This window comes from Salvelinus fontinalis, chromosome 35, assembly GCF_029448725.1.
Source record: "Salvelinus fontinalis isolate EN_2023a chromosome 35, ASM2944872v1, whole genome shotgun sequence".
Taxonomy (NCBI): domain Eukaryota; kingdom Metazoa; phylum Chordata; class Actinopteri; order Salmoniformes; family Salmonidae; genus Salvelinus; species Salvelinus fontinalis.
The window spans coordinates 23279464-23303588 of NC_074699.1; the positions used below are offsets into that span (position 1 = coordinate 23279464).

At 45.1% G+C, this 24125-nt stretch overlaps 1 protein-coding gene across 2 annotated transcripts in view; it reads right to left on the minus strand.

Moving 5' to 3' along the window:
* Positions 1-24125, minus strand: part of LOC129834583 (solute carrier family 12 member 4-like) — a 60174-nt gene that overhangs the window by 2881 nt on the left and 33168 nt on the right. For both annotated transcript variants that reach the window (XM_055899700.1, XM_055899701.1), the window contains exons 13-22: positions 22568-22686; positions 13580-13678; positions 4909-5028; positions 4683-4787; positions 4320-4488; positions 3866-4061; positions 3418-3587; positions 3039-3170; positions 2654-2761; positions 186-373 (exon numbers count right to left, since the gene is read on the minus strand). In XM_055899700.1, coding sequence (XP_055755675.1) covers positions 186-373; positions 2654-2761; positions 3039-3170; positions 3418-3587; positions 3866-4061; positions 4320-4488; positions 4683-4787; positions 4909-5028; positions 13580-13678; positions 22568-22686 — 1406 coding nt within the window. The remainder of the gene's footprint in view (positions 1-185; positions 374-2653; positions 2762-3038; positions 3171-3417; positions 3588-3865; positions 4062-4319; positions 4489-4682; positions 4788-4908; positions 5029-13579; positions 13679-22567; positions 22687-24125) is intronic.

Sequence of the window (24125 nt, forward strand, 5' to 3'; positions counted from 1 at the left end):
GAAAAAAGAGAGAGAGGAGATGAGGAGGAGAGAGTGAAGAAGAATGACTAGCGAGAGTGGAATACCTCAGATGGGGCCGGATGAAGATTTTCCTAACCACGTGAAAGGCCTGGGGGTTTTCCTAGTCAGATAATGTCTCAAGAAAAACTCCTGGCCTTCCAATAGACCAACAACAAGTGACTCACGGTTTGAGGCTCATGAGTTCTCTGAAGTTCTCTGGTGCGTTGTTCCTGTTCCTCCTCTCTGCCTCGTACTTCTCCTTGGTCCAGGTCATCTGGATCTTATCAGCTACAGGCTCCACCACCTCTTCCTCCTCGTCGGAGTACAGGCTTCCCATACGGATCAGAGAGTGTCTGTCCTTTACCAGCTGGGCCTATAGGGGGCAGAGTGCAGGCGATACAATGTCCTAATGTCCATACTAGAGTGACTTGAAATGCATGGCCATACATTGCTTTATTTAATGCTAGTGTAGATACACTAAATATACAAAAGTATGTGGACACCCCTTCAAATTAGTGGATTTGGCTATTTCAGCCACACCCGTTGTGGACAGTTGTATAATCGAGCACACAGCCATGCAATCTACATAGACAAACATTGGCAGTAGAATGACTTTACTGAAGAGCTCAGTGACTTTCAACGTGGCACCGTCATAGGATGCCACCTTTCCAACAAGTTAATCCGCCCTGCTAGAGCTGCCCCGGTCAACTGAAAGTGGTGTTACTGTGAAGTGGAAACATCTAGGAGAAACAACGACTCAGCCGCGAAGTGGTAGATCACATAAGCTCACAGAATGGGACCGCCGTCCTCGGTTGCAACTCTCACTACCGAGTTCCAAACTGCTTCTGGAAGCAACGTCAGCACAATAACTGTTTGTCGGGAGCTTCATGAAATGGGTTTCCATGGCCCAGCAGCAGCACCAGAAACTCATGCTACACTCAATCCCATCACAAGCCTAAGATCACAATGCGCAATGTCGAGCATCGGCTGGAGTGGTGTAAAGCTCACCGCCATTGGACTCTGGAGCAGAGGAAATGCGTTCTCTGGAGTGATGAATCACGCTTCCCCATCTGGCAGTCCAACGGACGAATCTGGGTTTGGCGGATGCCAATGAGAATGCTACCTGCCCCAACTGTAAAGTTTGGTGGAGGAGGAATAATGGTCTAGGGTTGTTTTTCATGGTTTGGGCTGGGCCCTTTAGTTCCAGTGAAGGGAAATATTGATGCTACAGCATACAATGACATTCTAGATGATTCTGTGCTTCCAACTGTGTGGCAACAGTTTGGGGAAGGCCCTTTCCTGTTTCAGCATTTCCTTACAGAAATGGTTAGTTGAGATCGGTGTGGAAGAACTTGACTGGCCTGTATAGAGTCCTGACCTCAACCCCATCGAACACCTTTGGGATGAATTGTAACGCCGACTGTGAGCCAGGCCTAATCGCCCAACATCCGTGCCCGACCTAACTAATGCTCGTGGCTGAATGGAAGCAAGTCTCCGCAGCAATGTTCCATCATCTAGTTGAAAGCCTTGCCAGAAGAGTGGAGACTGTTATAGCAGCTGGTCTAGGGTTGTTTTTCATGGTTTGGGCTGGGCCCTTTAGTTCCAGTGAAGGGAAATATTGATGCTACAGCATACAATGACATTCTAGATGATTCTGTGCTTCCAACTGTGTGGCAACAGTTTGGGGAAGGCCCTTTCCTGTTTCAGCATTTCCTTACAGAAATGGTTAGTTGAGATCGGTGTGGAAGAACTTGACTGGCCTGTATAGAGTCCTGACCTCAACCCCATCGAACACCTTTGGGATGAATTGTAACGCCGACTGTGAGCCAGGCCTAATCGCCCAACATCCGTACCCGACCTAACTAATGCTCGTGGCTGAATGGAAGCAAGTCTCCGCAGCAATGTTCCATCATCTAGTTGAAAGCCTTGCCAGAAGAGTGGAGACTGTTATAGCAGCTGGTCTAGGGTTGTTTTTCATGGTTTGGGCTGGGCCCTTTAGTTCCAGTGAAGGGAAATATTGATGCTACAGCATACAATGACATTCTAGATGATTCTGTGCTTCCAACTGTGTGGCAACAGTTTGGGGAAGGCCCTTTCCTGTTTCAGCATTTCCTTACAGAAATGGTTAGTTGAGATCGGTGTGGAAGAACTTGACTGGCCTGTATAGAGTCCTGACCTCAACCCCATCGAACACCTTTGGGATGAATTGTAACGCCGACTGTGAGCCAGGCCTAATCGCCCAACATCCGTGCCCGACCTAACTAATGCTCGTGGCTGAATGGAAGCAAGTCTCCGCAGCAATGTTCCATCATCTAGTTGAAAGCCTTGCCAGAAGAGTGGAGACTGTTATAGCAGCAAAGGGGGGACCAACTCCATATTAATGCCCATGATTTTGCAATGAAATGTTCAACGAGCAGTGTCATACTTTTGGTCATGTAGTGTATTGGTTCCCAGCCCCAGATTAAACCTACTACTGGGATAAATCACACTTTCAATAGAGATTCTCCAACTGAGCATGCTTAAATACAGGAGAAGACATCTGGTTCTGGGAAACCAGCTCAATATGTCCTTCACTGTGGTCTACAACTATTGTTATGTATGTTTGGTCTGACAGGTGTAACTCTGTGGATGTTTGTTGATGTGTAATATGTACCTCTCTTTCTCTCTCTGCGCTGGACAGCCTCATCTGTCTGAGCATCTGAGATCTCTGCTCCATCATCAGAGTCCTCTCATACGTGTAGGCCGAGATGTCGCTGTCATGCTGAAATGATTAACATGGTAGTATGTAAATATCTGACCTTTGAATACACTAAGGGGAGAGAAGTGATATAAAAATGGAAACTCTTAGTTGCATTGCATGTTTGACTCCTGGTATGAGGGACTTCTCTCCCCATCTCCACCATAATGACATAATTAGCTTTAAGGAAGAACATCTCACACCATTTCCACCATCATTACATAATTCGATTTAAGGAGGTTCATCTCTCACCGTCTCCACCATCATTACATAATTAGCTTTAAGGAAGAACATCTCACACCATTTCCACCACCTCCACCTCTGCCTCTATTCTCAGCTGGTACAGGAACGTAGCCAGGTCCTTCTTCATCTGAATACTGTTGTCATCCATCTGGGCCACAGTGAAGATACGCATCTTACACTTCCTCCAAACCTGAAACACACACCATGGTAAGAATGGAGTAGTCTAGCAGTTAAGAGCCGATGTGCCGATGTGCCCTTGAGCAAGGCACTTAACCCTAATTGCTCCTGTAAGTCCCTCTGGATAAGAGCGTCTGCTAAAATGTAAATGTGGATCCTTTTCTGACCAACAAATCCATTCTTCTTTAGTCTCTCTCAAGTCATGGTGGCCAACAGTAAATTCTCCCAGAGTTTCTGCATTGATGTGCGCTGGACTTTACCTTGTGCTGTTTGAGCAGGAAAGGTAGCAGCATGAGCATTCCTCCGTCATGGACGATCCACCACACATCGATGGTGCCATCTGTGAAGCGTTCGTGGTTGCTGGGGTAGAAGGAAACATTCTTGGGCACCATCAGAGCCAGGTGGGCTGCTGTGGTACAGCGGACTGTGTCTGTGGGGAGGGGGCACAGAGCGGCAAATATGTTTACTTTGTGTTAATATGTAATGTAATACAGTTCAATGCTGATGCTATCAGTTAACTAAAGAGTCAGCACGTAATGTTTCAAATACTATACAGGCTGAAGGACAGCACCATACCCACAGAAACATAGAGATGGCCAATGCTCTCATGGAGAAACTGGGATGAGGTTATGGTTTGGAATATTATTATGGGAACGGGTCAGATCCATGTGTAGGACCAGGCTAGTTTACAGTAAATCAGAGTCTTACTAATGAATGTCTTCCATGCGCGGGGGTCTTCACTTTGCCTCCAGCCATAGGGCCATCCCATCACCACTGTGTTGTGCTTCATGCCCCCCAGGCCACATGACTGGATCAGGTGGGCAATGCCCTCCCTCACCTTGGACGCCACAACCACCTGGCAGAAACCTTTCACCCGCTCGATCTCCATCATGTTCTTTACGGCCTGACGAGGTTGAGAGCAGACAATGCAGGTAATCATAAAGCTGGTAATAAACTCACTTATTCTTATTGGCGCAGAGGAGACAACAGAAATTCGTTCTCTTTCTTATAGCTTTATAAAGTGGACTGTATGACCTAGCGAAGAAGGTAACAGCCTTCAAACAATCCTGAACTGCTTCAATAAAGCTACAGTACGGCAAAATATATTTTCCTTGTACACACATTAGGCTATCGGAGAAATAAGTTACAGCTCTATCCCTACCTGTTCAGAGGCCTGTGTTTCTCCGTAGCTGTCCAGGAACTGTCCCTGGATGACAGAGCCCACTATGGTCAGGCCCTTCCCTGCCTTCAGCTGGGAGACAAAGGTCAACAGACGGGGATACTTCACATGGAGGTCCTCATCCAGCTTCAACAGCACCAGGACCTGGGGCCTGGAGAGTGGAGGGGCAAGAGAGACAAAGAACATGAGAATCTACCTGGAAGTACTAATAAACAACTAAAAAACAACAGTAGAAACTGTAAAGTGAGAGAAAGTACAGAATGTATGAAGAGGAAGAGGTAGTTATGCATATCTGAAGTTGGAGATACCGGATATCTAAGACTATGGATGAGGAAGGATGTTTACCTCCAGTTTTTAGTGTGAGGTGGTCCATGCTCCAGCCGTAGCAGAGAGTAGCGCGCTGCACTGAGGGACAAACCTCGTATCCCATCTCCCCACTCCTTCTCCGCTCTGAGAGAGAGACAGAGAGAGTGACAGCATCAGAATATATACTCTGGCCTAAATAGCTAACTCATACAGTGACCCATAGATATACAATTATGATATGAGACGGGTAAGAGTCCAGACATACCCTTGGTACTCAATGTACTTGTAGATCATGCCAGCGATGCACATGGCCACGATGGCATAATACCAGGAGGAGATGAACATCAGAGCCAGACACATACTCATACCCAGAAAAGACAGAGCCCTGTGGGGTAAACACACAGATATAATGTAGTACTCTTTATACTATACTATTGGACGCATGAAAGGAGCTGCACCAGTTGTGGTCGTTCCAAAAAGCACCCTCAGACGGTACAAAGTTCAGTACCCTCTTAGAAAAGAAGCCAAAAAGGGTATCATTCCCATAGTGCATTAGTTGAAAGAGGCGCTCTGGTTCTCTGCCCGAATTCGCCCTGTAACACACCAATTTTACCTGCAATTAAACCATCTGGTCAATATCGTTGTGTGCAAGTGTCACATTCCTGACCTCATTTCCTTTGTTTTGTCTTTGTTTAGTTGGTCAGGACGTGAGCTGGGTGGGCATTCTATGTTATGTGTTTCTATGTTGGGTTCATGTTCAATTAGCCTGATATGGTTCTCAATCAGGGGCAGGTGTTTTACATTTCCTCTGATTGAGAACCATATTAAGGTAGGCTGTTCTCACTGTTTGTTTGTGGGTGATTGTTCCTGTGTCAGTGTTTGTACCACACGGGACTGTTTTGTTTCGTTTCGTTTCGTTCGTTTGTTCCGTCCTGTTCGTGCGTTCATGTGTTTTGCATGGTGTCCCCGGTTCGCCAACACAGCCCAGTGCGGGTTATTCCACCTCCCCGCACTAGTCGGGCTACGGGGAGCATTCAACCAGGTAAGGTTGGGCAGGCTCGGTGCTCAAGGGAGCCAGTACGCCTGCACGGTCCGGTATATCTGGCGCCACCTCCCCGCCCCAGCTCAGTACCACCAGTGCCAACACCACGCACTAGGCTTCCTGTGCGTCTCCAGAGCCCTGTTCCTGTAGGAGTAATTGATACATATGTAGGTAGATATCACACTATTAAACAATAGACAGGAGTATACTAGAAAATAGGAGAAGAAGGCAGATGTGAGTGCATTTGCCATTATGATAAATACAGGAAACCAAAGATTAGCAGATGGCCAAAGTCATACGTGCTTTAAAGTGCATGTATGGAAAAAGCTTTGACACACTAGATTTATAGTCTACCCATTCCACTACGTATGTGTCAGACACCTAGGTGCCTATAAGCAATTGGATACCCTAAGGATAGGGGGGACAGAACAAAGAGTGCATTGATTTAGTGGTGAAGGGAAGGGAAAAAGAGTTTGTTGACACACTAAGATAGAGTGTCTGGCCACTATTATAATTTAACTGAAAGCAGATGATGTGCGTTAGTATGCATGAACAAGCAGGAAGCCTGAACTAAAAAGATAATGATGGCAGGAAGAAGTAGGGGAGGTATGCTTATTTGCATATGGGGTGGACTCATATGCTATTTGTGTATAAAGAGTGAACCAGTGCTCTGGGAGGGTGTGTGTTCCGCGGGACATTCCAGTTGGCTATACAATTGTAATAAAAGCATGTTTTGATTTCACAAGTTCTGATAAAACGTTATATTTCTGAGATGATTTTCCACGACATTCCTCCTCCACGCACTAGCCCTGTGGTGCGTGTCTCCATCCCATTACCACCAGTGCCTACACCACGCACCAAGCCTCCTGTGCGTCTCCAGAGCCCTGTGCGCCCTGTTGCTGCTCCCCGCACTAGCCTTAAGGTGCGTGTCCTTAGCCCGGTACCACCAGTTCCGGCACCACGCACTAGGCCTACTGTGCGCCTCAGCCGGCCAGAGTCTGCCCTCTGCCCAGTGCCGCCTGCACTATCCGTCTGCCCAGTGCCGCCTGCACTATCCGTCTGCCCAGAGCCGCCTGCGCTATCCGTCTGCCCAGAGCCGCCTGCGCTATCCGTCTGCCCAGCGCCGTCTGAACTGCCCGTCTGTCCTGAGCCTTCACAGCCGACCGTCTGTCCTGAGCCTTCAGAGCCGCCCGTCTGTCCTGAGCCTTCCGCCAGACAGGAGCCGCCAGAGCCGTCCGCCAGACAGGAGCCGCCAGAGCCGTCCGCCAGACAGGAGCCGCCAGAGCCGCCCGCCAGACAGGCGCAGCCAGAGCCGCCCGCCAGACAGGAGCAGCCAGAGCCGCCCGCCAGACAGGAGCAGCCAGAGCCGCCCGCCAGACAGGAGCAGCCAGAGCCGCCCGCCAGACAGGAGCAGCCAGAGCCGCCCGCCAGACAGGCATCATGGCCGTCATCATGGCCGTCAGCCAGCCATGACCTGCCAGTGCCGTCAGCCAGCCATGACCTGCCAGAGCCGTCAGCCAGCCATGACCTGCCAGAGCCGTCAGCCAGCCATGACCTGCCAGAGCCGTCAGCCAGCCACGACCTGCCAGAGCCGTCAGCCAGCCATGACCTGCCAGAGCCGTCACTCAGTCCGGAGCCGCCACTCAGTCCGGAGCCGCCCCTCAGTCCGGAGCCGCCCCTCAGTCCGGAGCCGCCCCTCAGTCCGGAGCCGCCCCTCAGTCCGGAGCCGCCCCTCAGTCCGTTGCCGCCCCTCAGTCCGGTGTTGCCCCTTAGTCCGGTGCTGCCCCTTAATCCAGTGGGGTTAATATGGTGGGTAGCCATTAGGAGGAGGCCACGGAAGCGGGGATTAACTATGGTGGGGTGGGGACCACGTCCAGAGCCAGAGCCGCCACCGTGGACAGATGCCCACCCAAACCCTCCCCTATAGGTTCAAGTTTTGCGGCCGGTGTCCGCAACTTTGAGCTGGGTGGGCATTCTATGTTATGTGTTTCTATGTTGGGTTCATGTTCAATTAGCTTGATATGGTTCTCAATCAGGGGCAGGTGTTTTACGTTTCCTCTGATTGAGAACCATATTAAGGCAGGCTGTTCTCACTGTTTGTTTGTGGGTGATTGTTCCTGTGTCAGTGTTTGTACAACACGGGACTGTTTTGTTTCGTTTCGTTCGTGTGTTCCGTCCTGTTCGTGTGTTCATGTGTTTTGTTCTCAAGTTCAGGTCTGTTCACGTCGTTTGTTATTTTGTAGTTTGTTCAAGTGTTTTCGTCTTCGTTTAAATAAACGTGATTATGTCTTTAAACTACGCTGCATATTGGTCCGATCCTTGCTCCTCTTCAGATGAGGAGAAAGACGAGCATTACAGAAAGACCTTAGAATAGTAAACGAGCACCCCTGGTGCCTAACACTGTTACCATTTTATCCCAGGTGCCTCCAGGTAGTTAGTTTTTTAGTAATTGATTTAGCTCATGCTTTCTTTCTTTCTTTTCTCTTCTTTTGTTGATCCTGGAGGGAGTGTTTTGGTTCAGTATGTTGACCAGTTGTTGGTTTGCTCACAATCAGAGGAGATATGTCACGAGGAAACTCAGGCATTGTTGATTTTTTTGGGCAGAAAATGGTCATAAAGTTTCCCCCAGTAAGATGCAATTAAGCCGGTTAAATATTTGGGTCATGACATTACTTCTGAGGGTCACGCCCTCTCCAAAGATAGATTAGAGGCAATTAAAGCTTTGCCTAAACCTGTTATGCCCTCTCCACTGGTTGATTAGAGGCAAATTGGCGAGTGAAGCTGTGGTCTGGACTGGTGAGATGTTCTGATATTGTAGCAATGTCTCTTCTAACCGTACATGTGCCCCATGTGGTGGAGGCAATTATTAAACAGGCAAAAACGGCTCATTTGATGCCTGCGAGACTGCTAGACTATCAGAACATTCTTAACCCTTCAACTCTTCTCCCTGCAGCAGAAACCGGTGAAGACCATGACTGTGATATAGCTATTGAAGCTGACTGTAGCTCTAGGTTGGACTTGAGAGACACCCCATTAGACAATCCAGACTTTTATTTTTTTGTAGATGGGTCTGCCCAGCAGAACTATTTGGCTTGACCAGAGCTTATATTTTGGGAAAGGAATGCTCTGTTAACATTTACACTGATTGTAGATCTGAGTTCGGTGTTGTGCATGATTTTGGAACATTGTAGAGGAATAGAGGGTTTTTGACCTCGTCTGAAAAACAGATTGCACACAGTAATCTTGTTTGGTCTCTCTTAGAGGCGGTCCAGCTGCACTCCTCTGTTTCTATAATCAAGTGTCAGGCGCATTCTTCCTCTAATGACAACATTCCTCTGGGGAACATTAAGGCTGACCGCGCAGCTACATTGGCTGATTCCTCTTCTGTTTCCCCCTCCTTCACATGGCAGCAGTTCCCGCTTCCACTAACCCTTTCTCTGTTAATGACTCTGCAGGCAACGGCTGATGCATTAGAGAAGGACGCCTCGGGTGTATGGCTGGATGAGTGGAGCAGACCTGCCATGCCCCGCTGTACTTTCCAATTCCTTGACAAATTGTCACATGGTCAAGACCATGTGTCAAAAAGAGGGATGGTGGATCTTGTAGATAAATTAATAAATAAGGGAAAGGGGGATACCTAGTCAGTTGTACAACTGAATGCATTCAACTGAAATTTGTTTTCCGCATTTAACCCAACCCCTCTGAATCAGAGAGGTGCGGGGGACTGATATTGGTGTACAGTAGGTTTTACTGTGCTTGCAGGACATTTCTCTGGTGGTGGGGTTGTACAATGTTTTATTTGCATGACTAACAATGTTGAACCAAACTCTGAAAACAAAATTGTTTAAACTAATTGGTGAAACAAGCCTGACATGGGTAAAGGTGCTTCCATTGGCACTAAGTATGAGAGGCAGATCCCACACAGTCACTGGTCACTCTCCACACGAGGTGCTGACTGGCCATCCCATGAGGATGACTAATACGCCTTTTCTCAAGAACAGGGTGTCCCTACAAGGAATGGAGGAAGACATGGTTGAGAATTGTGTCACCCTTAACAGTGTTCTTAAGAGACTTTTCCCCCGGGTGAAGGTGTCTTTGCCGAACTTGGCAGGTGGAGCTGAGCACTATTTCAACCCAGGTGATTTTGTGGTGGTCAAAGACTTCAGGAGAGACAGTTGGAAGGACCTCTGTTGGAGAGTGCCGTACCAAGTTCCTCTGACCACCTCCACTGTGGAAACCTGACAGAGGGTGAGATGAGTCCTGAGCCAAAATGACCAACACAGGCCTGGAGTAGTGCAGAAGAGGGTGAGATGAGTCCTGAGCCAAAATGACCAACACAGGCCTGGAGTAGTGCAGAAGAGGGTGAGATGAGTCCTGAGCCAAAATGACCAACACAGGCCTGGAGTAGTGCAGAAGAGGGTGAGATGAGTCCTGAGCCAAAATGACCAACACAGGCCTGGAGTAGTGCAGAAGAGGGTGAGATGAGTCCTGAGCCAAAATGACCAACACAGGCCTGGAGTAGTGCAGAAGAGGGTGAGATGAGTCCTGAGCAAAAATGATCAACACAGGCCTGGAGTAGTGCAGAAGAGGGTGAGATGAGTCCTGAGCCAAAATGACCAACACAAGCCTGGAGTAGTGCAGAAGAGGGTGAGATGAGTCCTGAGCCAAAATGACCAACACAGGCCTGGAGTAGTGCAGAAGAGGGTGAGATGAGTCCTGAGCCAAAATGACCAACACAGGCCTGGAGTAGTGCAGAAGACGGTGAGATGAGTCCTGAGCCAAAATGACCAACACAGGCCTGGAGTAGTGCAGAAGAGGGTGAGATGAGTCCTGAGCCAAAATGACCAACACAGGCCTGGAGTAGTGCAGAAGAGGGTGAGATGAGTCCTGAGCCAAAATGACCAACACAGGCCTGGAGTAGTGCAGAAGAGGGTGAGATGAGTCCTGAGCCAAAATGACCAACACAAGCCTGGAGTAGTGCAGAAGAGGGTGAGATGAGTCCTGAGCCAAAGGGACCAACGCAGGCCTGGAGTAGTGCAGAAGAGGGTGAGATGAGTCCTGAGCCAAAGGGACCAACGCAGGCCTGGAGTAGTGCAGAAGAGGGTGAGATGAGTCCTGAGCCAAAATGACCAACACAAGCCTGGAGTAGTGCAGAAGAGGGTGAGATGAGTCCTGAGCCAAAATGACCAACACAGGCCTGGAGTAGTGCAGAAGAGGGTGAGATGAGTCCTGAGCCAAAATGACCAACACAGGCCTGGAGTAGTGCAGAAGAGGGTGAGATGAGTCCTGAGCCAAAATGACCAACACAGGCCTGGAGTAGTGCAGAAGAGGGTGAGATGAGTCCTGAGCCAAAATGACCAACACAGGCCTGGAGTAGTGCAGAAGAGGGTGAGATGAGTCCTGAGCCAAAATGACCAACACAGGCCTGGAGTAGTGCAGAAGAGGGTGAGATGAGTCCTGAGCCAAAATGACCAACACAAGCCTGGAGTAGTGCAGAAGAGGGTGAGATGAGTCCTGAGCCAAAGGGACCAACGCAGGCCTGGAGTAGTGCAGAAGAGGGTGAGATGAGTCCTGAGCCAAAGGGACCAACGCAGGCCTGGAGTAGTGGCCCAGAAGTAGATGGTCATTGGAGCAGGAGAACCCTGCTGAACCCTGCTGGGCCTTCATAACCAAGAGGATTGATGGAATGGCCACTACCAAGTGTTCTGATGAGTATGACTGTCTTAAGGGTCTGAGAAATAAAGCCTCAGTGTTCTGATGAGTATGACTATCTAATGGGTCTGGGAAATAAAGCCTCAGTGTTCTGATGAGTATGACTGTCTTAAGGGTCTGAGAAATAAAGCCTCAGTGTTCTGATGAGTATGACTATCTAAAGGGTCTGGGAAATAAAGCCTCAGTGTTCTGATGAGTATGACTATCTTAAGGGTCTGAGAAATAAAGCCTATTTTATAATTTTGGCGCATTACATATTCCTCTCAAAATAATAGACATTTAATGAGTGTGAAGCAGACAGTGAATATCCAACAGAAATGGTTAATAAATATAGAGTAACATTGTTAGGGTAGACTAAAATGCAAACAATACCTTCCAATAAGGAGAAAGTTATCATGTTTGTTTTGTTTGTTTTTAAAAGCAGAGCATTGTTTGAGAGTGATCCGTGTGTATTAGCAGTAGTGATTGAGAAGGTTTTTCCTATTGGGAAGAGTAGAGGGGTCCTAGTTGAAGGAAACCGATATGGAGACTAGCATAGGTAAATAAAGACAGTCATAACGATAGTAAAATGGAAAGATTCATGGTACTCATGGTCTGTCAGTCGATGTCACATTTAATGTGTTGACAGTATGTGAATGGTAATATTATTGGCTTTCAAATAGCAGTCTAATAATGCAATATCTTAGTAATTTGAATAAATAAATGTTTCAATACAAGGTCACATGACTGACAGGGGGATTGAGCAATGGGACTGATATTATATTAGAGGCTGCCATCTGGTGTTTAGGTTAAAGATAAGCTTCCTGTGAACCAATAGATAAGCCGGCAGTAACAGTGAGTGGTACTCACTAAACTCAAACAGGCTGTAAGGAACACTGTAGGAAAATTTGGGCAGAGGTATGAATAATTGAATAAGATACGTTTTTGACAATTTTCAATTATTATTACTCAATTCGATAGTTTGAATATACCAGTGATTTAAATAAGAAGGTAATGTCATCTAAAACCAACTTTTTCCATTACGAAGAACACTGTCCGGAATTGGAGTAGATCCAAGTAAATGTTTAAGTACTGAATATTGAGCTGATAAGTCAGCACCAACTTTTTGAAGGCCCTAGGGGATTTGTTAAACAACAGGTTTTATATTTTTACTAGTTGATGTCCCAAGGACAGTTAGTACAGAACAGGTCAATGCAACCCGATTGTGGTAAGAGCTATGGAAACAATGATTAAACCTTTAGAGATTTATTTACCTCTGGGTCTACAGATCCCTTGTGTATGTGTGTGTATTTTAGATTTTACAACACAGAGTGAAGGGGTTTGAAAGGATAAAGTGTCTGGTTTTATGTGTTGATTCCGCTTACTGTACTAGACGTATTTTGATAGAACCTCCTTTGATAGTTTAAGCCATAATCTCATGCCTACCTTAAAATGTAACAATAATTCTCACAAAGTGATAAAAGGAGGGAATGTGAGGGAAAATGTTGTTGACTGAAGAGCTAGCATTGAATTGTAAACAGCATCGCCTCTCACTCTATCTTGGCTTGTGCAGGTGACTGTGACCTCCTCCTCAGACCAATTGGCAGAACGCCCAGAACATTGTTCTGGGAACCAAAAGGAGTATCTCAGTTTAAAGGTCCCAGCTTTGAGAGAAGAAGCCTCGTCAGTCACATGCAGGAACCAATGTTAATAATGAATAATGTAAATCATGCTTATATAACTTATTTGTATAGCACTATAAAAGGACTGAGAGTGGAAGCCCTTTTCAGAGTTTTCATCAAACTTGGATTGAGAATGTGAACCTCTCCGGTCATGATAATAAAGTTAAAGATTGATTAAAGATTGATTCCTTTACATTGAGTTTGAGTGATGAATTTCCACGACAGGTGCTATACTTGTTCAGCTACTGAAGCTTATTACAGTGAATTACCTTCTTTCTAGGTTAACATCAGAACACCAGAGAACAAAATGCCTCTCTAGCTGGAGTCTGCATAAAGTCCTCCAGTCAGTCAACAGGATATTTTGATAAGCTTCCCAATATGTCACCTGAGAAAGCAAAGGTGATTATTCAAATGGAGTGAAAGTGTACCCAACACCCACGCATATACAAATTAGTGTTACATCGCTCACATACAGTATGCACGGATACACAGCCACACACATACACCTGTACTGTACTTACCAGTGGTAATATTTAAACCTAGGCCTCCAGTTTGGTGTCCGTAGTAAAGTCTGCACAGCACAGGCTAAGTTCACAAACAGATAGCACATCAAGAAGAACCTGTAGGAAAAAAAATCACACACCAAAAAATTTAATTCAGTCCAAACCGATTTAGTCATTTAAATATATGAATATATATTATATATATTCCAATATATTAATTTTGCAGTTATGTACTTGTTGTATGTACTTGTATAGGCCTGGTAGTCTGCTAAAATACATCTCAACTGATGGCAAAACACAGAAGCACAAGAAAGTGCACTAGGTCAGGGGTTCCCAAACTTTTTCTCAGGCCCCCCTTCCAGCATTGAGGAACATCCCGCACGTGCGCAACGTCTATTTCTATGGGCACAAGCACTGTTCATGACACAAACTGTTCACACCCCTCTTGTTGGCGTAGAGAATATTTTTCAGGTTTAAACTTCTTCAGGCTGCAGGGTGAATATTGAAAAAACTGGAAAATATGCGCACATTTTCAAACGGCCTCTTAAGAAATTTTTGATATTCCAATATGCATATATTTACTATTATTGGATAGAAAACAGTCTATAGTTTCTAAAAACGTTTGAATTATTGCTCTAAGTTGAACAGAACTATTTTTACAGCCCATTTCCTATCCAGAATTGAGATTTCCAAAATGCGATGTCTCTCTTTAAGACCTTGTCTATAAAAGGTCATTACACTTAGGACCGTAGAAACACGTCACACGCCTTCATCTGGGTGTAATGCGGAAGTGAGAATTGAAAGGAGTCGAATATCTCGTCCATGGACTGAATACCACACCTTCTTGTGAGACCTGCGCAGTTAAAAAAAAATTCCGGGCGCGAGGCAGAATTTAGACTCGGCTCCTGGAAGAAGCTCGATAACGGTGAATATGATCTCTTGCTACGATATTATTTGATACATGTCACAAAATCATCCTAAAGTATGTTTTTTCAATATACTTTAATTATATTATTGCAATTTATTCTCGACTTTAGACGTGATGTTTTGGAAGAATTTTTTGAAGACAGAAAGATTAGCGCCGCACAGCCGTGGTGCTTGCTAACCAAATAGGGAAATATTTCGTTCTGGAACCCAACTAAAGACTGTACTGGACATTGGACCCCGTTACAACATTCTGATGGAATATCAACAAAGATAAGGACCCAATTTGGGATGCTTTTTCATATATCTGTCGAACTGTTCTATGCTAACTGTGCTAACTGTGCTACGCTAGCGCTTGACTAGAATCAATGCTGCTGTATGCTAGCTTATGTTGTTAGCTAATATAACGATATATTGTGTTTTCGCTGTAAAACACTTAAAAAATCGGAAATATTGGCTCTATTCACACGATATCTGTCTTTCATTAGCTATCCACCATATGTTTTTCTGAAATGTTTTATGAGGTGTAATTAGTAGTTGACGTTGGTGTCTGTATTTTCTCTGGCTACTCCCGTCTGATTTCAGACTGTAGCTATGCTGTAGCATTTATGGTAGCATCAATGTAAAACTGATTTATAGCTAAAATATGCACATTTTATGAACAAAACATAGATTTATTGTGTAACATGTTATATGACTGTCATCTGAGGTAGTTTTTTCTGGGTTCTTTAGGTTGGTTTTAGGTTATTTCGGTTGGCTTGTGCATGCTACTTGAATCATAATTCATACATCATAATCATAATCATACGTGTCTGTCCACTTTTGTATTTGGTGGTGAGCTAACATAAATATATGTGGTGTTTTCTCTGTAAAACATTTAAAAAATCGGATATGTTGGCTGGATTGACAAGATGTTTATCTTTCAAATGCTGTATTGGACTTGTTAATGTGTGAAAGTTAAATATTTTTAAAAAATAGATTTTGAATTTCGCGCCCTGCAGCTGTTGTTATTTTCGTTCCGACATCGGGTTTGCAGCCCAAACAGGTTAAAGCTTATTTCCTGCAGTTCTATACATGATGCCATGTCTAATGTGTATTCATGTGATATTTGTGTGACTCGAACATTACTACAAAATCTATGGGCTAAAAGAACCTAGCTAAAAAAAACATTAACTGAAATGGGCTAGTTGATCTGGACATTTCTGACATGTTATAAATAGCTGTCTAAGGTATTCAATGACTGACATGAAAAGAGGAATACTGATGATGCACTACCCAATTTCAAAAATTTACCTTGTGCATTCTACTATTATAACTTTCAATAGTAAGTTAAAAGCCGGACTGAGTTCCTTAATATATATATTGTGGCAAAGAAGGGGGTCGAGTGATAAATGGCAGATATGTGAGAGCAGAACTAATAAAAGGGGCTCTGCCCGATCACTAAAATGACCACCCCGATCAGAACTACAGATCACCAAATGGCCGACTGCCAAAACTACAATTCCCAGAAGCAAGGGGAACCCTCAGAAGGTGTGCCGACCCACAGATAAAGGGTCAAGACAAACCAGGAAGAGAGAGAGAGAGGGCTGGAATGATCTGTGAACCATAGAGAAAGAAACAATATATATAGTGGCTGGACTTACCGTGAATGAGCTGGACTGTTTTGGACTTACCTGTTGGCGTTTGGACCTGGACCTACCGAGAACCCGATTCGTGTACCGAACCCTGCTATCCTTGACCCTGCCTGCGGCCTGGGTGGACCAGGATGGAGAAACAAACACACAGGTACTGTCCTGTTCGAAAGAACTCTCATTCTGGGGTGATTTTGGTGACAGTTTCCCAATTAATTTGTGACAAACGCTCCTAACCTTGAAGAGGTTTGCCACACGTGGTGGAGAATGCGGGCAGGGCTTCTGGCACCATACCTGGCAGGGGACGCTCAAAAAGCGTATTTCGACCTGGAGTTGAAAGATGCACAGCATTACGATAAACTAAAGGGAGAGATTCTGACTAGACTGGGAGTGACCAATACCGTGAGGGCACACCGCTTCCATCAGTGGTCCTACCGACCTGGACAACCCCCCCGAACACAGATGTTCATCTTGATTCACCTGGCACGGAAATGGTTGCGACCGGAGACCCATTCATCCGCCGAGATTGTCGAGACAATCTGTACCACTGTACTTGAAAGATCAAGAAACAAACATATGTGCAGGGTGAAGGCTGAAGGGAAAGAGGTTGAAGCACTGCTGGATTCCGGCAGTGTGCCAACCCTGGTCGTTGAAAACCTAGTGCCGACTCTTAAACTGGATACAAGTCAGGATATCAGTGTTACGTGCATTCATGGGGATACCCGTCTGTACCCCACAGCCTTAGTGAGCATACAAACCGAGGACGGTCTGCTGGATTATGAGGTTGGCGTGGTCCCAAAGATGCCATATGATGTAATATTGGGTAGATACTTTCCTAACTTGCGAAGTTAGGCCAAAAGAACGGCATATTTGAGAAGCCAACAACCCTGAACAAGCAGGAAGTAGTATGTGGCCTTCAACCAAAGCCAAGAAAAGAGGTCTCCCAGGGGCCAACCTCACAGGTGCTAGTAGGGGAGGATGAGGAAAAAGTGGCAGACCCCGTTGATAACGAACAGCCCGGTACTAGTGGGGCTGTGGTCAATCTGAATCCAGAGGACGATTATCTAGAACCAGTAGACCTGGCAGGGTCCTTGACTAATTTTGGGACGGCCCAAAACCAGGATCCAACCCTGCAGCAAGCCAGAGCAGATGTGCAGGTCGTAGATGGTACTCCTATAAATGATGGGATGATGCCTAATAGTTTCCCCACTTCATCATGAAAAAGGGTTTGGTGTACAGAGTCTCAAAAATAGGGGTTGATGTGGTGGAACAGTTGTTGGTCCCCACCCGGTAACGGAGGACAGTACTGGATCTAGCTCATGGGCACATTCTGGGTGGACACCTTGGTATCGATAAAACCCGAGACCGGATTGTAAGGAGGTTTTACTGGCCAGGAATTCAGGCTGAAGTGGCTCGGCATTGTGGAGAGTGCCTGGAGTGCCAGTTAACCTGTTGGGGATGGGGGCGCTGTTTAGACTATTTATGCTAATTTGGCTAATTTTTTAAACGGCTTCCCACAAAATCCTTGATCGTACAATATGCATATTATTATTATTATTGGATAGAAAACAGTCTATAGTTTCTATAGGAGTTGAAATTTTGTCTCTAAGTGGAACAGAGCCCATTCTACAGCAATTTCCCTGACATGGAGTCAGATTTGAGAAATGTTGGCCACTCTTCTGAAGTCAGTTAAAAGGGCACTGTCGTTGCTATGACTATACGGACACTTCTTACGTCTTCCCCTGGATGCCTTTACGTGATGACGATTCCAACGGGGTCGATTGCGCGTTCACAGGCCCTACAAATGAAAAAACCCTGAAGCTAGTCATTCTTTGGGAGCTGCGTCATGAGCCTAGAGGACACCGGCGCGCACCTGTTCCAAGCGTTAGTTTAGCCTGTTATATTTCTCCGGTCATCTTTTCACTCGTTATAGGAGTTAAAAACATCATAAGGTAGTTAATTTAAAGCGTTTTATAGCAATTTATATCCGTTTAGTGCGATTTTGGGACATTTATTTTTGCAACGATGTGAAAAGTTGGGCACGCTTTTCAGTTCATCCCGAACGCAGTTGACATTTCCACATGGCAAGAGGACAGCTTTCCACCAAAAGACGATTTCTCCCAAGAAAGGATCCTTTGCCCAAGATACTGATGGAAGAACAGCTCAAGGTAGGACATTTTTATTATGATAAATCGTGTTTCTGTCGAAACATTTTAGTGGCTTAGGACGCCATGTTTTTTGACGTAGCTTCGCTTGGCGCAAACTGTATTGAAAAGTAAGGATAAATTAAAAAATGTAATAACGCAATTGTATTAAGAATTAAATTGTCTATCAATCCCTGTCCACCCTATATTTTTTAGTCACGTTTATGAGTATTTATGTATAAGAGTAGATCACTGTCTAAGTGGCGCAAGGACATTTTCTGACCAGCTGAGTTACATTTCACATTGTCTAACCATGATTTTGGTGGCTAAATATAAACATTTTCGATCAAACTGTATATGCATGTTGTAATGTGATGTTACAGGAGTGTCATCGGAGGAATTCTGAGAAGGTTAGTGAAAAAATTAATATCTTTTGGCAATGTTGACTTTTATCGCTCACTTTGGCTAGAATCAATGCTGGGCTGCTAATTGCTATGTGCTAAGCTAATATAACGATTTATTGTGTTTTCGCTGTAAGACACTTAGAAAATCTGAAATATTGTCTGTATTCACAGGATCTGTGTCTTTCGATATGTGTATGCTGTGTATTTTTACGAAATGTTTGATGATTAGTAGTTAGGTAAACACGTTGCTCATTGTAATTATTCTAGTCCATTTGTGATGGTGGGTGCAATTGTAAACTATGCCATCTACCTGAAATATGCACTTTTTTCTAACAAAACCTATCCCATACCATAAATATGTTATCAGACTGTCATCTAATGAGTTTTTTTGTTGGTTAGGGGCTATAAATATCTTAGTTTAGCCGAATTGGTGATGGCTACTGGTGTTGGTGGACAAATAAAAGATGGTGGATTATGCTAATGTGTTTTTAGGTAATAGATGTACATCTTTACATATTGTGTCTTCCCTGTAAAACATTTTAAAAATCGGAAATGTTGACTGGATTCACAAGATCTGTGTCTTTCATTAGCTGTATTGGACTTTAATGTGTGAAAGTTAAATATTTAAAAAAAATATTTTTTTTGAATTTCGCGGCACTGGTTTTTCAGTGGGGGGGGGGGGGGTGTGCCGCTAGCGCCACGCTGATCCTAGACAGGTTAACAGCTCCCCGACTAGCTGTTAGAAGCCCGTTAGTGCCACTCCCCATAATCGAAACGCCATTTGAGAGGATAGCAACGGATATAGTGGGCCAACTACCCAAATCTGCCAGAGGGTACCAATACATTCTGGTCATTCTAGATTATGCCACTCACTACCCAGAAGCCATTCCCCTTCGAACGATGGCTTCAAAAAAGATTGCCAAGGAATTAGTGCTCTTGTTCACCAGGGTAGGGGTTCCATGGGAGATCCTTACTGACCAGGGGACCCCCTTTATGTCCCGCCTTATGGCGGACCTTTGTAAATTGTGGCAGGTGAAACAGTTGAGGACATCGGTTTACCATCCTCAGACGGACAGGTTGGTTGAGAGATTCAACCGTACCCTGAAGTCAATGCTCAGGAAGGTAATCGATAAGAATGGGAAAAACTGGGATTGCATGTTGCCGTATCTGATGTTTGCCATTAGAGAGGTTCCTCAAGCCTCGCTGGGGTTTTCCCCCTTTGAGCTGGTATATGGAAGGCACCCCAGGGGAATCTACGACATCGCCCGGGAAACCTGGGAGCACCAATCCATCACGGCAATGCAAAACAGGATAGCCACAGTCATGCCCATCGTCAGAGAGCACATGAGACAAGCACAAGAGCACCAGCGGCACACTTATAACAGGCAGGCTACCCTGAGGGAATTTCAACCGGGAGATAAGGTGTTAGTGCTGATCCCCACGGTAGAGTGCAAACTACTAGCCACATGGAAAGGACCATATGAAGTACTGGAGAGAATAGGAGAAGTTAATTATCGGGTCTGACAGCCAGGTCGACGGCCCCAGGAACAGATCTATCACATAAACCTGTTAAAAGCATGGAGCGAGAGAGAAACACTAATGGTCACATACCCCACACACACTCAGGAGACAGCCGAAGTAAATATTTCACCTACTCTGTCCCCAGCACAAGTACAGGAAGCAAAGACCCTGATCCAGAAAAACAGAGATGTGTTTTCAGAGGTACCCGGCCGAACTGAGGTTACGGCTCATGATATCGTTTCCCTACCAGGGAGAAAAGTGAGCATGAGGCCATATCGGGTACCCGAGGCTTGACAGGCTGCGATTAGAGCAGAGACGGAGAAAATGTTGGCAGCTGGAGTGATCGAAGAGTCACATATTTTTATTTCACCTTTATTACCACCAGCACTAACCCGCATTTAGGACATTACAGGAGGCTCTCTGCTGTAATCCAGTGCTGGTGGTACCAGACTTTGAGAGAGAGTTTGTGATTCAGACGGATGCCTCAGAGGTCGGCTTGGCAGCAGTGCTATCCCAAGAGGTAGAAGGGGTGGAACACCCCATCCTGTTTTTAAGCAGGGAGCTGGAACCATGGGAAACCAACTACTCAGTCATTGAGAAAGAGGTGCTGGAAGTAAAGTGGGCTCTAGAAAGCCAGAAATACTACCTGCTGGGGCACCACTTCACCCTCATCAGTGACCATGCCCCACTAACCTGGATGCATAAGGCTAAAGAGAAGAACGCTCGGGTGATGCGGTGGTTTTTGAGTCTCCAACCATTTCACTTTGACTTGAAACACAGAGCAGGGAAGGAAATGGGAAATGTGGATGGGTTATCCCGCATGCACGCATATTTTGCTGCGGTAGCCCGACCTAGGGGGCCGGATCAATGGTGGGAGATGTGTGGCAAAGAAGGGGGTCGAGTGATAAATGGCAGATATGTGAGAACAGAACTAATAAACGGGCTCTGCCCAATCACTAAAATGGCCACCCCGATCAGAACTACAGATCACAAAATGGCCAACTGCCAAAACTACAATTCCATTTGTGAACCATAGAGAAAGAAACAATATATATTGGCTGGATTTACCGTGTATGAGCTGGACTGTTTTGGACTTACCTGTTGGCGTTTGGACCTGGACCTACCGAGACCTACCGAGAACCCGATTCGTGTACCCTGCTATCCTTGACCTTGCGTGCGGCCTGGGTGGACCAGGACGGAGAAACAAACACACAGGTACTGTCCTGTTCGAAAGAACTCTCATTCTGGGGTGATTTTGGTGACAGTTTCCCCACTTAATTTGTGACAAACGCTCCTAACCTTGAAGAGGTTTGCCACAATATATATATATATATATATAAAATAACTGGACCCACAGTTTGTGAACCACTGCACTTGGCAACCTTCCACACAAAGCCACTTGTGCTGATTGTGTACAGAGTACCTGGCTGGAATGAGGTGTTTCACTTGTGAAGTGGTTGTTAAAATGCAAGTGATTTGATTAAAGTATATTTTAGCAGACACTCTTATTCAGCGTGACTTACAGGAGCAATTTGCCTTGCTCAAGGGCACATCAACAGATCATTTACCTAGTCAGCTCAGGGATTTGAACCAGCAGCCTTTCAGTTACTGGCCCCGCTAGGCTACCTGCCGCCCAAACTACTCCTCGGAGGACCATAATGTTTTTTGAACATCTGTGAGATGTTTATGGTTTAAAATGGTTTCTGGTTTATCAGCAGTGTTTGAGAAGGGAAGTCATCAAGTGTCTGTTTCCTCCCATGTAAGCTACATGACTTTGGCTGATGGGAGTTCAGCAATTCATTTTTTCTTTTATTTTTTACCCCTTTTTCTTCACAATTTTGTGGTATCCAGTTGGTAGTTACAGTCTTGTCTCATCGCTGTAACTACCGTACGGACTCGGGAGAGGCGAAGGTTGAGAACAGTGCGTCCTCCGAAACACAACCCAACCAAGCCGCACTGTTTCTTGACACGATGCCCACTTGACCTGGAAGCCAGCCGCACTAATGTGTCGAAGGAAACACCGTACACCTGGCGACCGTGTCAGTGTGCACTGCGTCCGGCCCGCCACAGGAGTCGCTAGTGCGCAACGGGACAAGGACATCCCTGCCGGCCAAACCCTCCCCTAACCCGGACAATGCTGGGCCAATTGTGCGCCACCACATGGGTCTCCCGGTCACAGCCGGCTGCGACCTAGAATCTCTAGTGGCACAGCTAGCACTGCGATGCAGTGCCTTAGACTTCTGCACCACTCAAGAGGCCCCAAGATCAGCAAGTTCACCCACAATATGATTTGAAATAATCCCTATTTTCCTGCTTTTAAATAATCATGTTTGATGTGTACATATGTGTATGTTTAGTCTGTTTCGTGTGTGTGTGACTCACATGGAGAGGATGGGTGCCACCATGTCCAGAGAGGCTATGAGGATGCCCAGCTCAGCGATGAGCCCTGTCAGTAACAGTGCCCAGGTTGGCTCCCCATTGGCCTTGCCATGACCAAACACCTGCACCAGAAAAAAGAAAAAATATATACACTTTATAAATACATTCTTTTTTTTTGTGATGGTTTGTTTTTTATTTGTTTTGTTTCTGGTTGATTGTTGTATTGTAGCCAATGGGACCGATCAATTATGGATTGAGTGGCCTTAAAGGCCCAGTGCAGTCAAAATTAAGTTAAGTTTTCCCCTGTGTTTCATATCAGATTGTACAACAGCTGATGAAACTAACACTGTAAAGGTGGTATGTGAAAACATTTGATCAGTGTTATTTACTGATAGTTACTGGTTGAAAATACAATCTACACAGGACCTCCTAATCAGCAGGTTTGCATGGGCGGCTTGTCTGGTGACATGTTTCGGCTTGTCTGGTGACATCACCAGGCAGTAAATTGGTTAAAGTTGTAATATGTAACCTTTTGGGCGACCCGACTAAATGCAAATAGAAATGTAAGTTATAGATCCGTCATTCACATTGAAAGCAAATCTAACAAGCGGTAAATGTGTTCTATGTGCGCTAATTTCTATCCTTCCAGTTCTTAAGTTTCTACTTTCTACTTTCAGTTTTGTACACCAGCTTCAAAAAGCTGAAAATACAATATATGTTTGGTTATGGAAAATATATTTCACAACGGTTTAGATGGTACAATGATTCTCTACACTATACGTGTGCTTGTTTTATCACATAAACTGAAATAAGGGTGAACTAACTTTAATAGACCAATAACAAAGAGTTCCAACCTCTCTGCCAATAACAGCTAGTTTTCAGTTTTCCCCTCCCCATTTGTACCACTCCCAGACAGTCCTGGCTAAATTCTTGCTTGAGAAAAATGTTTTTGCTAAAAAAATCTATTTTTGTTGCTTTTAATGGAAAACTGTTATTGTAAGGTACTTAATTGTTACCGAGAAATTATTTGTTATTGATTGAAAAACTGGTGCATTGGGTCTCTAAGTACTGGTCCTAGGCCAGTTTTTAACTGTATTTCTTTTAACCAGAATTTTCATGGTCGCTTAAGCTGATCCTAGAACAGGGTTACATAATGTCGTTTTTATATAGCTAATCCTCTGTTACCAACAATAATTTACATGTGGGAATGCAAATGAACTCCTATGTTCAGCTTCATTCAAATGAGTAAGCAAAGACAACCACAACTCTATTATCTTGTTCACTGTAGTTTTTAGTTGTGTATCATAATGTATCTAATAGTAGGGCCACTGTGAGCACACACGGGCATAGAGCCGAGCAATGTATCAAGCAATGTGTACAAACAGTGGTGGCAGCTAGAGAAACCTTGAATTACGGCTGTGTTTTTCAGGCCACTAGATGCTTTGTATTGTATAGAAAGTACACAGTGTGTATGTACAATACAGCTCCACCCACAAAGACATAAGGAAGGGCACTAATAGCCAGTGTATGATTTTTTTACATTTGAGCAGACACTCTTATC